At 47.6% G+C, this 14,980-nt stretch overlaps 1 protein-coding gene across 2 annotated transcripts in view; it reads left to right on the forward strand.

The window, feature by feature from the left end:
- Positions 1-356: 356 nt before the first annotated feature.
- Positions 357-14,980, forward strand: part of COL20A1 (collagen type XX alpha 1 chain) — a 45,238-nt gene continuing 30,614 nt past the window's right edge. Inside the window, exons 1-11 of one of the 2 annotated variants that reach the window (XM_085241615.1) lie at positions 357-746; positions 3,945-4,029; positions 6,836-6,946; positions 8,166-8,309; positions 8,747-8,905; positions 9,529-9,723; positions 10,861-11,016; positions 11,715-11,834; positions 11,989-12,153; positions 13,113-13,277; positions 14,600-14,772. In XM_085241615.1, the coding sequence (XP_085097741.1) occupies positions 3,957-4,029; positions 6,836-6,946; positions 8,166-8,309; positions 8,747-8,905; positions 9,529-9,723; positions 10,861-11,016; positions 11,715-11,834; positions 11,989-12,153; positions 13,113-13,277; positions 14,600-14,772 (1,461 nt within the window). In that variant the 5' untranslated portion in view covers positions 357-746; positions 3,945-3,956. The remainder of the gene's footprint in view (positions 747-3,944; positions 4,030-6,835; positions 6,947-8,165; positions 8,310-8,746; positions 8,906-9,528; positions 9,724-10,860; positions 11,017-11,714; positions 11,835-11,988; positions 12,154-13,112; positions 13,278-14,599; positions 14,773-14,980) is intronic. The other variant, XM_010722406.3, reaches the window with a different exon arrangement.

Below are 14,980 nucleotides of genomic sequence, written 5' to 3' on the forward strand. Positions count from 1 at the left end.
GCTCACTGTTGCCACGCAAGGCCGATGCCAACAGTCACCAGAGATCTACCTGCAAATGGAGTCTGCAGCAGGGAGGAGAAACACCACTATCAGTTGTCCCATTTGTGGCAGTGAGGACAAAAGGTTTCGGATGAAGCCTTGGTTCTCCAGGGTTGTGCAGCCAAAGGTCAGGGCTGCAGGCACTGCTTGCTCTCCAGCTCATGAATCAGCTCCTGGCCTCACGGAGCCTCCAGATGTGCTTAATTCCCTTATCCAAACGCAACACAATTGGCCTTCAGCACAAGCTCTGGGCTCTCAGAAATACTTAATGGGATGTGAATGTGGCTGGGCTGAGTTCATCCCTGGGATTATGACAGAGGGTGGGAGGCACAGCTTCTTGCTGCTCTCTAGGAAATCAGCAAGCAGCTTCCTAGATGGAGGTTTAGCACTGAGATAACACGAGCACTCCGTGCCATTCATTGTGATTTACAGACACAGGCTCGTGCTTTCCTTGCATGCTTTATTGAGCCACGTGTCCGGGCCACCGCTCTGCTGCACGGTGCAGAAGGGAGGTGGGGGAATCTCTGTCCCTCTCCCCCTTCCTTCCTCCCTCCCTCCCCTCCCTTAACTGCACTGACTCTGGGACTGAGCTCTCTCTGTTGAGATCTCTCCAAGCACGCCGACGTGCAGCGAGGCGCTGGGGCTCCTTCCCCAACGTCTGAGAATGTAGCAGGATCCAAACTGCCTCCGGAGAGCCGCTCCAACAGGTCTGTGCTTTGCTCCTTGCTGGTGCTTGATGTGCAGGGGAGGTCAGGGAGGCTGCGTTGTTTTGGGGCACGTGTGGGTAGCAGGGGGCTCTGAGAGGGTTCCCAGCCATGGGACGCTCGAGGCAGCACTGGCTGTGCTGCAGAGGGGTGGCCTCAGGTCTTGTGTTTGCTGCAGTTCAGTTGTGAATGTCACCAGGACTGCCTTATAGAGAGCAATCTTTTTTTTTTTTTTTTTTTTTTTTTTTTTTTTTGCAGTGATGGATGTGGTTTGATTTTCCTTTTCTTTTGTGGCTCACAGATTAAAACTTGCAGGGAATTTATGCCAAAGGGGTGCTGGTGATGCTGGCAGTGGCAGCTCAGGGCGCGTTTCTTCCACCTGCAGGCATGGTGTGGGTCTGCAGCAAGCCAAAGTTCCTAGACCTTCCTGGTCCATGCCTCTCAGCAGACCTTACTTTTTTGAGACTAATGTGGAGAGGAACTGATGATTTTTGCTCAGTAGTGAAATAAGTACAGAAGATTTGCAGGCAAGAACAGACAGGGTTTGATGAATACAGGTTTTCTTCATCTGTTGTCGGTTCCTTAACTAGGAAAGTGCTCAGGGAATGTGGGCTCCTGCAGCGGGCAGGGGGCACCTCGGGGAGATCCCTGCCACTGCCTGCATGCAGGGCCACGAGGTGACATCACTGCCAACAATTCTGTGCAGGGCTGGGATCTCCTCTGGGATAACAATGGGAACATCCCCAAACTATCAGCTGGTTTATGGGGCTGCGGAGGGCGGAAAGAATTCACACTGCTCCTACATCCTCACCAACTTAAAAATGCAGCAGGGATATTTCTGCATAAAATCATTGTTTTTTTGTGTTTTTTTTTTTTTTTTCTTTAATTGAAGTGGCTGTTCTTATAATTTCCTGCACAAATAAGGGGATCTCAGACGGCCTTAATCTCCAAATCCCCTCTGAGCACACAGCTGGGACTAACGGGAAGTAGTGCGTGTCCCCCTCCCATTTTCCAGGCCCTGGAAATACTCACCACTTGCTCCATATGTTGCTGTCTCCAAATTCTTTCCCCAAACAAGTAATGGGAGAGAGGCACTGGCGTGCAGGCAGCTCCCTGTGCTCTGCTGGGCTGATGTCATCGTGGTCCCCTGGTCTGGGGTCTGCAGCTCAGTCTGGCCATGGTGCCACCAAAGGGGCAAAAGTGGATGCAAAGGGTGGGAAATGGATGGGAAAGGCAGAAATGGGTGGGATTTGGGGTCCAGCAAGTATCCCTATGGCACAAGGAAGCAGCAGGTTCTCCAGCTCTCATCTTCCACCATTTAAAACCACTGCTTTTGTTCTTCTTGATTTATGGATAGAAAAATGAAATTTGGAGAAGAAGTGCTGAGGGTTTTGCCTCTGACATAGAAAGCAGAGATGAAGTCCTTGCTTCAGCCACAGTGCTGTGACATTGTGACAGCTACACTGCTGGGACTTACTGAGTGTAACCTGGGTTAATATCTGGCACATCCAGGTGAAAGCTCCTTGCTGGCTCTAAATTTGCAGCTCAGTGCAGGTTGCAGATGCCCATGTGCTTATTTCACTGGATCCCACATAACCCTGGTTAACGTAAATATTCTACCCAACACAGTGCTGAGCTGGAGTCCTGTTTGCCAGCAGAGCCGTAGGGAGGTGGCACAGAAATGCAGTGCCATTGCAGAATGGGACAAATAAGACCTCAAGTCAGGGAATTTTTTGAGAAATGCAAGCTCCTCTCTTCCCATTGCCATATTTACCCCTGCAGGAAGAGCAGGCTTTGCTCTTTTTGAGAACACAGATCGCAGAGCCCACCTGTAATATGCTTCTGTTTATGAGCGATGACTTCATCTTGTTAGCTGGAAAAAGGCAAGTGTTTCCCATGGCCAGGGGCTTCAGTTACACCGCAGTTGTTCCGTATAACTTGATCTTCAATCAAAAAAAATAATCACAGACTGAGTATCATACATGAGTGTGTGTGCAGGGGGAGAATGGTTAACATCTATCTGTTATAACTTGCAGTGTATTTTTCCATTCATTCTTACAGCAATTTTGAACTGATTTTAAACCCAGGAGATCATGGCTAGGTCACTCCTGCATATTTATTTTTCCCTGAAATCACTTTAAAGCTGACATATCAGAGGAGATACAGGCATTTGCCAGGAGCCTGTAAATACCTGTTCATCAGAATGAAGGGAAGTGAAATGTCACTGCAGAGGAGGAAACTTGTGTATGGTCTGGTTCTGCCAAAAGCAATTGCGTAGCACAAAAATGACAGATGCCAATGATGCAAAAAAACATCAGCATATGTTTTAAAAATTGAGGCTGAGGCCACGGGGAGGCTCTGCATCTACGTGTTAAAGTGGTTTTATGATGACCTGACTTTTCTGTCCCAAATGACACCTACCTAAGTCCAGGCCAGCAAAGACAACAGAAGGTCCTCGAGGTCTGTGAGCTATAGGGTGAGTTCCGAGGGGTGGCTGTCCTTAGCTACCAGCCCTGGGGATGTCACAGGGGGTATTTCTAAGTCAAACTGATTCTCTGCCTTTATAAAGTCCGTAATTGCATTTCAGTCTTGTTCAGCAAGTCGAAACAAGACCATCCCAGTGCACCCTGGATGTGACTGCTCAGGAACTCCACCATATATAATAAATGAAACTCTCATTCCTAAGCTGATGACATAAATTGAGTGGTACCTCTTCTTCTGCTTAATTGCTTTATTGTGATCACTGGAAACCCAGCCAGCTGAGAAGAGCACTGGATTGAAGCCTCCTCCCCATCAGATGTACAAACTTGTTTTGGTTCTGGTCCGAGGAGCTGAGCAGCTGTATTGAAGAGACCAGTAATACAAAATAATATCTAGGAATTGCAGAAAAGTTGAATGTGAGCTTCACCACTAAGTGCTGTCAGTGATGGAAAAAGTTGTGTATCTCCGCTCATGGCTCCTTTGTTGGGGGGCTGGAGAAGAAAATTAAACAGAAACAAAACAAAAAATAAAAACAATAACAAAGTCCATTACAGCAGCAAGCTTCAGTTCCCAGTACCATAACAAAGCCCGGATGGTCACTACTGACATCCCTGCAGAGAGCAGCAGGGCTTGCAGTGTGGCAGAACTAGCTGATTCAGGTGGGTTTTGGCATGGTGAAAAGTAACTGGAGCCTCTTCTTCCTGCTGCTTGCTCTCACAGGTCCTGCTCACCATGCTGATTCGCACCTGCTTCTTTTTTGCCTGCCTGCCTGTGGCGAGCCACGTCTGGGGACGAGGGGGGCAAGGTAAGGAGCTCTCCTGCCCTGCTCTGGGGGGGCTCTGGGCTGGAACCTTGGCTGAGCTGCCAGCCCTTCTAGTGGGGAAGCTCCAAGCAGTGTATTCCCATATGTAAAGAGCAATAGGAGGTTTTTATAATCAGGGAGAATCAGGGAGCCAGTGCTGGGAGAATGTCTCCATCCCACCCCACTCTGCAATGCCTGTTCTCATCTCTGGCAGAAGCTCAGAGTGCCTCTCCCTTGCACTGGGGATGCATTTCAGTCTGTCTAAGCAGGAAAGGATGCTTGTGGGGTCTGCTAACAGAGCTTGAGAAACAGAAAGAAAAAACTGTTCCTTCTGTTCATTGTCATGTCTGTCCTGCACTGTGAAACTGTGGAGCTACATGGTGATGTGTGACATCTGGGTAAGAGAGTACATGATGTGCATTCTGCTGTAGCATGTAGAGCTCCTGCACTGCCATAAATGAGCAGAAGATACCTATAGCGCTCACCATTTCCTTTCCACCTTTCTATTCCATATGAACCACCCATATGAGGGATCACCACAAGGTTTTCCTGAGAGGTGATGGCACGTCACATTCAGGACAGACTTATCTCTGTGCTGTGCATCTTCCACACAGTGTGTCTGGGCTTTGCTCTCCATCAGCTGGAGAGCAAGGTTACAGCATCAGAGAGCACGCATCCAACACAGAGCAGAGAAACAGTGGGGCTTTCATGGCACCGGGCTTCATTTGCATCCAGCACATAATGGAGCTTCAGAGGATGCTGTCCTTTCTGATCTCTCTGGGGACATTCTTGCCTTTTTAACTTCTGGGCTCCTAGAGCGATGGCCAAGGAGCTGGACCACACTTGTCCAGAAGAAGACAGCTTCATGTTTCCTCTATGAATTCCCCTCATTGTTGCATGATCTTTTATCACTTCTCTTCGGCACGATTCTGAGATTTGATTTCGCCCCTCACCCCTCTTCCCCATGTTTTCTTTCTTCTTCTTCACATTTGCATGGGGTGAGATGTGAATTTGAGCTTTGTTTCCCCAAAATAGTTGTCTGCTTGTTGGACAGCCCACAGGAAGTTTCCACAAGGAGAGGCTGAGGCACAGATGCTGGGTTGAGCCAAGCAAGTCCTTGCTGCCAGCTCCCACTGCTTTCCTGGGCTGTGACTTCATGCAAAGATGTTGGGAGATGTCTGACACCATGCAAGACCAAAATAGGAACATGTGGAGTCCTACAGAACACACAGTGTGCCAGTGCTGAGCATGAGTTTTGACACAGAGGGTGGTGCAGCACTGGAACAGGTTGCCCAAGGAGGTTGTGGATGCCCCATCCCTGGAGGCATTCAAGGCCAGGCTGGATGTGGCTCTGGACAGCCTGGTCTGGTGGTTGGCGACCCTGCACACAGCAGGGGGGTTGAAACTCAATGATCATTGTGGTCCTTTTCAACCCAGGCCATTCTATGATGCTCCGGGTCACCTTAAGCTTTATATATATACATATATATATTTAATAAGTAGTGAGAAAGGGAAAGAATCATAGAATCATGAAGGTTGGAAAAGAGCTCCAAATCCCCAAGTCCAATCCCAGCCCACCTCACCTTGTCACTGCCCACATCCCACAGCTCTGGGACACCTCCAGGGACAGTGACCCCACCACCCCCTGGGCAGCTGTGCCACTGCATCACTGCTCTTTCTAGGAGTAAATGTTTCCTAACATCCATCCTGACTCTCCCCTGGCACAATGTGAGGCCATTAGCAAGAGATTGGTAACAGCTGCCAGTGAGGTGGGCATTTGAGGGCATATATTATTACTGTGCAAAGGAGGCAGTTGCTCATTGCACATGAAGGAGCCTGCTGGAAAGACAGCTGTAGGTGCAGGAGCAGGGAAGAAGGGAGACAAATCTGCTGAGTTGCCACCCTACAGCTAGTCAAGTGGGAATGTTTCATACAGTGACATTTGTATGACAGTGTGACTGTATTTCACTGAGGGATCACTGATTCAAAGGCTGACACATGGGTTGAGACATTTAGCAGGGCTTTAAAAGATCTCTGAGAAATTTGGAGCTGATAAGAGAATGTGCTCTTTCTTCTTTTTACCTTGTCTGATACTATTTTTTTCATCAGGATTTGTCATTTCAGTTCACTGATCCCTGCAGCAAACCAATGCAAGCTGGTGCCCGTGAGTTACAGCCCTGCCAGGAGGTGTTAGTTACACTTTATCAGGTTTTCTCTCCTTTTCTCTCTTTCTTTTTTTTTTTTTTTTTTTCTTTCCTCTCTAAACCCAGCTGATCCCTGGAGCTTCCTCCTAAACAATCTTTCTGCATAAGGATGGCATTCATGGGAATTTCTGTATTTTTCAGCACCCTGAGTTCATCACAGAGCTTCATTGACTCCTTGTATCTATTCCCTTCCCTTCTATTTCAGACATTTGCACCAAAACCCTTGCTGGAACTACATATGTGCCATGAAGGCTCCCAGTAAAGACTTGCAGCGTGAGAGGAGCAAAGAGGAACTCTGGCTGCTTTGCTGTTTTCCTCATTTGCAGCAGCACGTAGTGAGGGCTCACCCAGAGAAGCTGCCCCTTAGCATAGGATGGAGGGTGGATTTGCAGCGATGTGTTTCCTGGTCCAGGGACAGCAGAAGTGGCTGTGCAATGTCAGGGGATGCTGAGTGCTTGTATGGGATGATGAAGGTTCCATTTGCACAGCAGCTGTCCTCGTGTCTTTAGTAGAAGTAGCACATGGGGGGGTTTCATGCATGTGTGAATGTGTGCAGAGGGAGGAATTGCACCCACAGCAGGATGAGCATCTCTTCTCCTCCTCAGGGTCAGGCCGGCTGAAACTCACAGTCCTTTCAGAAGACAGGCTCCAGATGAAATGGAAAGAAACCGAAGGAAACATCAATGGCTACAAAGTGCGGGTAAAGCCCATGGCAGGTATGTGCTACCCAGCAGATTGCTCTGAGCAAGGGACGGGCCCCCAGCTTCTGTCTGGCCCTGGGTATTTGCTGGATGCTCTTTCTCCTTGTCTGCACCATTGAATATTTGTTGCCCAAAGTGGAGAGGAAGACAGAAAACAAGTTCACGGAGCAATGGTTATAACCCTGTCACTACAGGGATCCTGTTTGTCTCATCCTCAGGGACGGGATGTCCTTGGCCCAGGGGATGCTCAGCCCGTGGCTCCCTGCCCTGGATGAGCTCCAGCTCTCCCCGACTTCTGACTCCAGAAAGGCACTGCAGGAAGGGCACCGCGTCCTCGTGGGGGAGCAGCATCCGGGTGCAACCTTAGCTTGTGCCCATCTGCCTGCTTTTAGCTCAGCCCCCAGCTGTTTGCCCAGCCGGTGCTGGAGGTTTCTCATTCCTCCCCTGCCAGGGAGCGATGGGCATCCCGGGAACGCGGGGAATCCTCACGCTGAGCACGCCTGAGGCTTTCCCCATGTGTGGGCTGGGGAGCTCCGTTTCCACCCCTAAGGGTGATGAGATCAGAAATGCATCCATTCCCACATTTAAAGGCTCACACACCTTTCTTACTCAGATGATTTTAGGGAGCTGCTTTGCCTCCCTCCCTTTGCTTTGTTCTTCTGGTCCAAAATTTCTCCATACCACCCCTCGTAACAGAGACACGGTGCAGTATTGACTGTGGTTTTGCAGAGCTGCCTTGCTTTATCTGCTCCTTGCTGTGCAGAGGACATCTTCTGTTAGGGAGAGATGAGGTTTGCAGAGGGAACACAGCAAGAACAACTGCATTAAGTACAATGAGTCCCAAGGGCCAGGACAGAACTCAGGAGATATCGGAGCACTTCCTCACTTTGTCACGAATGACCTCAAGGACATCACTTGGTTAGATGTTCCTATAAGTGGTGTTTGCCCAACCTTCATCCTCTGGGAACTGGCCTTTCGGTCAGCTGTTCTTTGAGAAGTCAGTGGGAGTCACACTAGTGCTAGGTGGGAACTGGTTTTCCATTTGAAGCATGTATCAGGGCTTTTTAAAAGACTTTCTCAGCTCTGAAAGCGGAGATCCACAGAATTAAAAATTAAATTAGAATTGATTGATGTCCCCAGACATACATTCTCTGCATTTCGGTGGTATTTCTGCTATTGTCAGCTTAAATGTAAGCTCAAACAGTTTCTGAACCGTGGCTTCATCCCACCTCAGGGGACTCGGAGCAAGAAGTCATGCTGAAAACAAAGACTCCCAAAGCCACGGTGGGGGGGCTGAGTCCTACCAAGGAATACACGCTGCAGGTCTATGTGCTCAATGGCTCCCAGGAAGCCTTATTCGCTAAACGGAAATTTGTGAGTAAGTAGAAAGATCTACATTTTATCATTCTGAGAGCTCTTGGAGATGTGACTCCTCAGAGCTCATCCTCTGGCAGATAAATAATAGAATCAAGAATTTGTTTGAATTGGAAGAGAGCTTTAAAAGCCATTTGGACCAACTCCCCTGTAGTGAACAGGAACCCACACAGCTCCATCAGTGCTCAAAGCCCTGACTGTGAGTGCCTCCAGAGATGGGGCACTGCCTCTCTGGACAACCTCAGCCTGTGCCTCACCACCCTTATTGTAAAGGGATATATTTTCTTACATTCAGTGTCCCCATAGTACTAAGAAGCCCATTACTATTTTGTTGGAGGCTTGGAAAGGGGAGATAGTGAACACCGATGGGATAAGGGGTGGACCATGACTCACAGACCCATATGGATTGACTCCTCCTTCCTGTATTTGTGATTTCTATAGTAGAGGATCTTAAAAATGCATCCCAGACTAGAAATAACCGAAGAAACTCAGGAGCTGCACCAGGAAAGAATCTCACCTCTGTGGGCAGCTCAACAGCGGAGCAGAGCCTGGGGACTGAGACTGCTCCACCACCCTTGAGCACCATCCTGACACATCCAGGTGGGTGCACAGAGTGACCTGGGGCCTCTGCCTTGCTATGTGCACATATGAGCTATGGAAATGTAATCTTCAAGGGATCTACTCTGTTTGGGACATTCATTCAGTAATACATGGGGCTTCAGTCTTGTACCTTGCTTGTTCGTAGAATCTTAGAATGGCTTAGGCTGGAAGAGGCCTTATAGATCATCGAGCTCCAACCCCTTGCCATGGGCAGGACTGCCAACCACTAGACGTACCTCTTAAATACTAAAACACAGTAACCAGCCTAAAAATATTTGCCCCTCATGCCAGCCCAGTGAAGCACATCCATGGATGCCTGGGACTGGCAAGTATTCAAGTTTAGCACCTACAGCCACATCTTTCAGCTGAGCACTGCTCCCTGGGGAATGAGCTGCTTGCTGAGCACCAGGGCTAAAGGTGCCATAATCTCAGATGCTCTGTCCCCCACGGCTGTAGTTGAAGAACAGAACCTCCTCTATTTTACCGCCTATTTTCATAAACCCTGTAGGATTTTTGTGATCCCTGAATCCTCAAATATGGCTGAAATCGGCTAATGGTTGGAGGAGATGGCAAGGCAATAACATAGGAAGGGAAAATGTATTCTTTTTCTTTTTGGAGCACAGCAAAGGACAGAGCTGAAAAGAAAAGGCACAAAGGGACTCAGCCCAAGGGCTCAGGAGAAACCACGAGGAGCCAGCCCAGTGTTGGTGTGACACAAACACCATCACCAACCACAAAGTCATCCCAGCGTACCACTGCAAACGTGGAGCGAGAGTCTCTAGGAAAAGACAAACCCACAAGGGATTCACTGAGGAGAGGTGAGAGCTGTTTCAAGCGTGTCCTGCTCTCTGTCCCCCACTGTTTTCTCTAATGATTGCTAAACACAATCCTTCCAGCTGTCTCTCTGTCACCAAGGGAGCATGAGTGGTGCTGCTGCTCTTATTTGCTAGATCATGCTTTGGAGAGCTGCCAAGGATCACTGAAAGAGTTCGGAGTTCTGCAAAGCGTTACAGATATAAAGGAAATCTGGAGCTAAGACAAAAATTCCTTCACAAGGGGAAAGAGTTTTTTAATGAATGATTTCCCACTGTTCTTTCTATGCATGTTACCACCTCTTCCTGCTTCAGACTTACCCATACAAGTTATCATTCTCCAGCACACGCTGGCCTCCTGGTCTTGTTCTTCACATCTCCCAGCTAACTGATCCTTGCTGAAACTTTAGATCCTCCACCTGAACGGCTCACAGCACTTTTGAAGTGGTGGGAGGGGGATTGGCTAGAACATCCCTCTTTGGTCCCTTGATAACAGTAGAAATTCATGGTTATGAGAAGAGATAGGAGACTGACTGTTTGCATCTCAGTGCAGTTGGATGGTACTATTTCCCTCTACCAAAGATGGAAAATTCTGTATCTGAAAAATATTCAGGGAAGATGCATTCAATCATCAACATGCCCCATCTTATCCTCCGTTAAGCTGCGTGCCTGGGATGAAGAGAAAGGCAGTCCTTGAGTACCTGTGATGAAGATTTTTGCAGAGAGATTGGATTCAATATAACACCAGGAAATAATTATAGCCCACAGGGGATCTCACAATGGAATGTTATTAAGCGATCACCTGCAATTCTTTTGGAGACTTAGGCTAGATAAAAGGGAAGCAAGGGCTGGGGCTGAGATGTAATGGAGCTGACAGCTTGCAGAGAGCAATGCTTGGCCTAGGCACGCACTTCCCAATGGGTTTAACACTTTCTTCAACAGAAAGGTTGCTACTCACTGCTCAGCTTCTTGTTAGTGAGTTATGTTGCCCTTAGCCATGTGGTTTTCCCAAGATGCTGGGATGTGTCGGGCTGGCAGATGGTCCAAGGCTTTGCACTGCAGACTTGCTTCGCATCTTGAAACTGAAATATTTTTCCTCCTTTGCAATTGCTTCTCTCCATATCAAACATTGTTTCTCCACAGGTTACCAGTTCCAGTGTGACACGTCTGCAATGACCGATATTGTCCTGCTTGTGGATGGATCATGGAGCATTGGGCGCAACAATTTCAAGCTCGTTAAGGAGTTCCTGAGCGCTTTGATTTCCCCATTCAATATTGCCCAAGACAAGATAAGAGTAGGTAGGAGTCTTTCCTGTTTCCTGACCTTGGGAAATGCCTCCAGAAGAGACCTTGGTCTCTGTTTCTGTGTTATCGTGCTGCCCTAGGGAGTTTTTATTCCTTTTGGCTGGATTCTGTGCATCGATCTTGACAACTTTCCCATCTGGTAGCAAGCTCTGGCCTCTAGCGGCTGTAGGAAAGAGCTGCACGGTGAACAAAAGCAGTATGTGGGCAGCAGCAGGCCGGGTGTTGGGGAGCACCGGATTGATGCTGAGATATGCTTGGAGTTTGCTGTCTCCCTCTGATGGGATGCTCAGCCTACAGAGTATGACACAAAGGCGGGGTGGCAATGCCACACTGGGGTTTCTTTGGTCTCAGCTGAGAACATAACCACTTCCAGCTCTAAGGGATGCCGAACCCAGTGGATGGCACTGGCCAGGCTGTGTGTGAAACAGGGCAACGTAAATCCTTCCTGTTCCTTGCAGCTACTAGTTTGTTCTTGAATAACTCTGAGACCTTAAAATGCTTCAGAGCACCACTCAGAGGTTACTACCACCACGGGGAAAAGCAGAGCTAGGAGCCAGGTCTGCTCACTCCCTTTCCAATTCATTGCTTTGTGTCATCCACCCACGACAAGCCCAACGCCTCCTCCTCAAAACAGGTCTCCTCTTGCAGCCTACCTTGGCTCGCACGATGTCAATAGCTCTTGCTTTCCCCAGGGCTGTCCCAGTACAGCAGCGATCCCCGCACAGAGTGGGATCTGAGTGCTTATGCTACGAGGGACCAGGTGCTGGAGGCAGTGAGAAACCTGCGCTACAAGGGTGGCAACACCTTCACAGGTAACTCCATCTCTCAGATCACAGCAAGGCTGCGTTGGGGGAAGTTGTTCCCAGGGGATAGCATCTTTCTTTGGGGACAAAGTGAATGAGGGAAGGATAAAGGTGGAGGCAGTCTGTTGGCTGTAGCCCACCATCCATCTGTTCTCCTTCCCAGGCCTGGCGCTCACTCATGTCCTGGAACAAAATCTGAAACCAGATGCTGGTGCCCGACTGGAAGCTGAGAAATTGGTAATCCTCCTGACTGATGGAAAATCCCAGGATGATGCCAACCTGGCTGCTCAGACCTTGAAAAACGTGGGCATAGAGATATTTGCTATTGGTAAGATCACAGACATCAAGCCAACCTATCTTCCCTCTTCATGCTGAAGCTCATGTTCCCTCAACGAGGACAAGAACATCCTGAAGCTGTAAAACTAAGGTAGTAAGTAGGACTGTGTTGCACTGGGGCTGAGAAGAAAATTAACTCATTTATTCAGCACAGGTAGCGTCTTCAAATGAGATTTCATTAGTTTAGGGGAAAAAAAACACTCATTCTCAAGAGTTTTTACACTTTCCATGTATAAAGACCTTTGCCAATCTCAGCAAACTGTGCCATGAGAACAATATTCTCTGCTGTGGAATTAGGCAAGATAATTTTGTAATTACTTTGTAATTACTGTCTCTCAGAACTTCCAGTTTTTCTGAATAATAGCATTATCTGCTTTTTACTGTCTGTTAGCAATAATGAGACAAAAAAATGATTTCAAGCAGCTCTGTCCTTGATGACTTAACAAGTCTGCTAAAAAGTAACGCACAGACAATAAAGTTACACAGAACACTCTCCTAAAACTGCAACCTCCAGCACTTTATGTGCTTATTTAAGTCGGGAACACACAAGCAAGGCTTTAGCACATACAAGTATGTACATAGCTGGCTATCACTTGGATTTCTTTCATGGACCGAGTGTAGCTGCTGAGCCTCAGCTGTTTGCTGGACTGTGCAGCTGAAATGACTTGCAGGTCGGGTCCCACCTGGGGTCTGTGCTTCCCCTTTCTTACTAAAGGAAGGTTGTGTTGTTCGGTCCTGAGACTGAATTAATCCCAAGACACCTTAGTTCTCATCACAAGAGCAAAGGGGAAGGACCCCTGCCTCACTCGGGCAGCGCTAAGATGGCCTAAAGGCTAGCACTGGAAAACAAAATCAGCTGTCTGGTGTTGATCCCCACAACCAACATCCAAGCAGGAGGCAGAAGTTGTCCTCTAAAGGAGCTTCCTCAGCCCTGTGCTCTGCTGTCTGTAGGGGTGAAGAACGCAGATGAGGCTGAGCTGAAGCAGGTGGCCTCAGAGCCACTGGAGCTCACAGTGTACAACGTGCTGGACTTCCCCCTGCTCAGCTCCCTGGTTGGCAGGCTCACCCGGGTCCTCTGCAGCAGGATCAAGGAGAGGAGCAGCAAGGAGAGTGCAGGTGAGGTGAAATCTTGGTGATGATGAGCTTCCTCCTGCTTACCATCAGCTTTCCTTGCCATCAAAAAATCTCCTTTCTCAACATCCTTTTTCGTACCTTTCCCTCCATGAGCTCCACCACCTCCTCAGCACCTTCCTGTGCTGATCTCCTTGCTCAGTGCTATTGCTGCTTGAAAACAATCCTTGCCAACATTTTGGCCAGGTTCAGCTGTGATCTTGGTGTTTACAAGACTCTCTGGATGCAGCCATTCCACCCTCACTCCCTGCTGTTGTGAGCAAGCCATGGAGGGACTTGCAGGTGTTTCCATTCTCTTGCTCTTGGTTTAGGTATCTGCTCTTATCCTTGCCAGTACAGGCAACAGCCATCCTCACCAAGGCCTTGGATACCTTTTGGTGGCTGTAAATCACTTAATGGCAATAACTAGCATTGTAGGGAACAGGAGGCTTCTATTCTACATTTTTGTTATTCTACTGTGTGAAAAATGCGTTGCAATCATTTTTTCTCTGCATTTCTTTCAATCAACAGGAGGAATTCAATGCAAAAGAGCTAATTTGAGAATGTAGTAGTTGTATGGAAGAAATCTGGAAGTAGGAAGAGTAGACAGCAAAGCATCTAAACACTTCTTTTTCCTCAGACTTTAAGTAATCTCCAAAGCATCTTCAAATCAAAACCACTATATTTCTTTTCGTTTTTTTTTTTTTGCTGGAGGGCAGTTTGCATGATGTACAAGAGAGTGAAGAACGACTCCAGATGTTAGCTTAGATTCTCAGGAGAAATATCACGTACACATTTCCATCTCTCTCTTCTCTCAGACTTGCTTAAGGAGAATGGGAAAGACAAACTTTCAAGCATACATTTATTTTAATGGTCTGTGGATAGACATAGACATAATTTGATTCATTCTTATTAATTTGTACCTGTTTGATGTAATTGGACATCTTTTTACAGGTACAGGTTAGCCTAAAGAAAGATGGTTGCATAAAAAAAGAAGTCAAAATAACTTCTGGTTCATTTTGACAGATTTTCATAATTGAAAAAAGCTGGGTCGTGTTTTGGATTCAGGCAAAAATGCATATTTCTGTTGAAAAGAATATTCTCAGCAACCGGAAGAATGCACTAATTATTCTCTATGGAGTATTTATGTTCTCTGTTTGCTCAATTCTTAAATATTTATTTTACAGCAGTTTGGAACAGTTTCTCAGCTCTGTAGGGAAGGGGACTGCAATTTGATTTAAAAAATGTCAGTTGTATTTATGAGCTAGAAAGTATATTTGCTATGAGAAATCTGAATACAAGAAAGTAACTGCGTTTTTAATTCCCAGGTAGAGCTGTGAAAGATATCCCTACAAATACAGGTCCACAGCTGAGCCCAACAGACCTTAAAATATCAGCTGTGACTTCTAAAAGCATGCACTTGGCCTGGAGTCCTCCTCTGAGTCCGCCAAAGAAATACAGGGTTGTGTACAATCCATCGAAGGGCGGCACTCCCAAGGAGGTAAGAGGTACCTGTTGGACACTGCAGTGCCTTCCAGTCAGTGGCTGGGAATTCAGGCAGACCTGGGTGTGCAGAGTGATGAGGGTAGGAGTGCAATGAGCATGGGATATCAGCTAAAGCCAGAAAGGAAACTGAACACTGAGTGCAAATGTGACAAGGTGATAGGATGGCAAGGCAGAAGAGGAAATTGGATAAATACTGTGTTGCT

This window comes from Meleagris gallopavo, chromosome 22 (assembly GCF_905368555.1).
Source record: "Meleagris gallopavo chromosome 22, MGAL_WU_HG_1.1, whole genome shotgun sequence".
Classification (NCBI taxonomy): domain Eukaryota; kingdom Metazoa; phylum Chordata; class Aves; order Galliformes; family Phasianidae; genus Meleagris; species Meleagris gallopavo.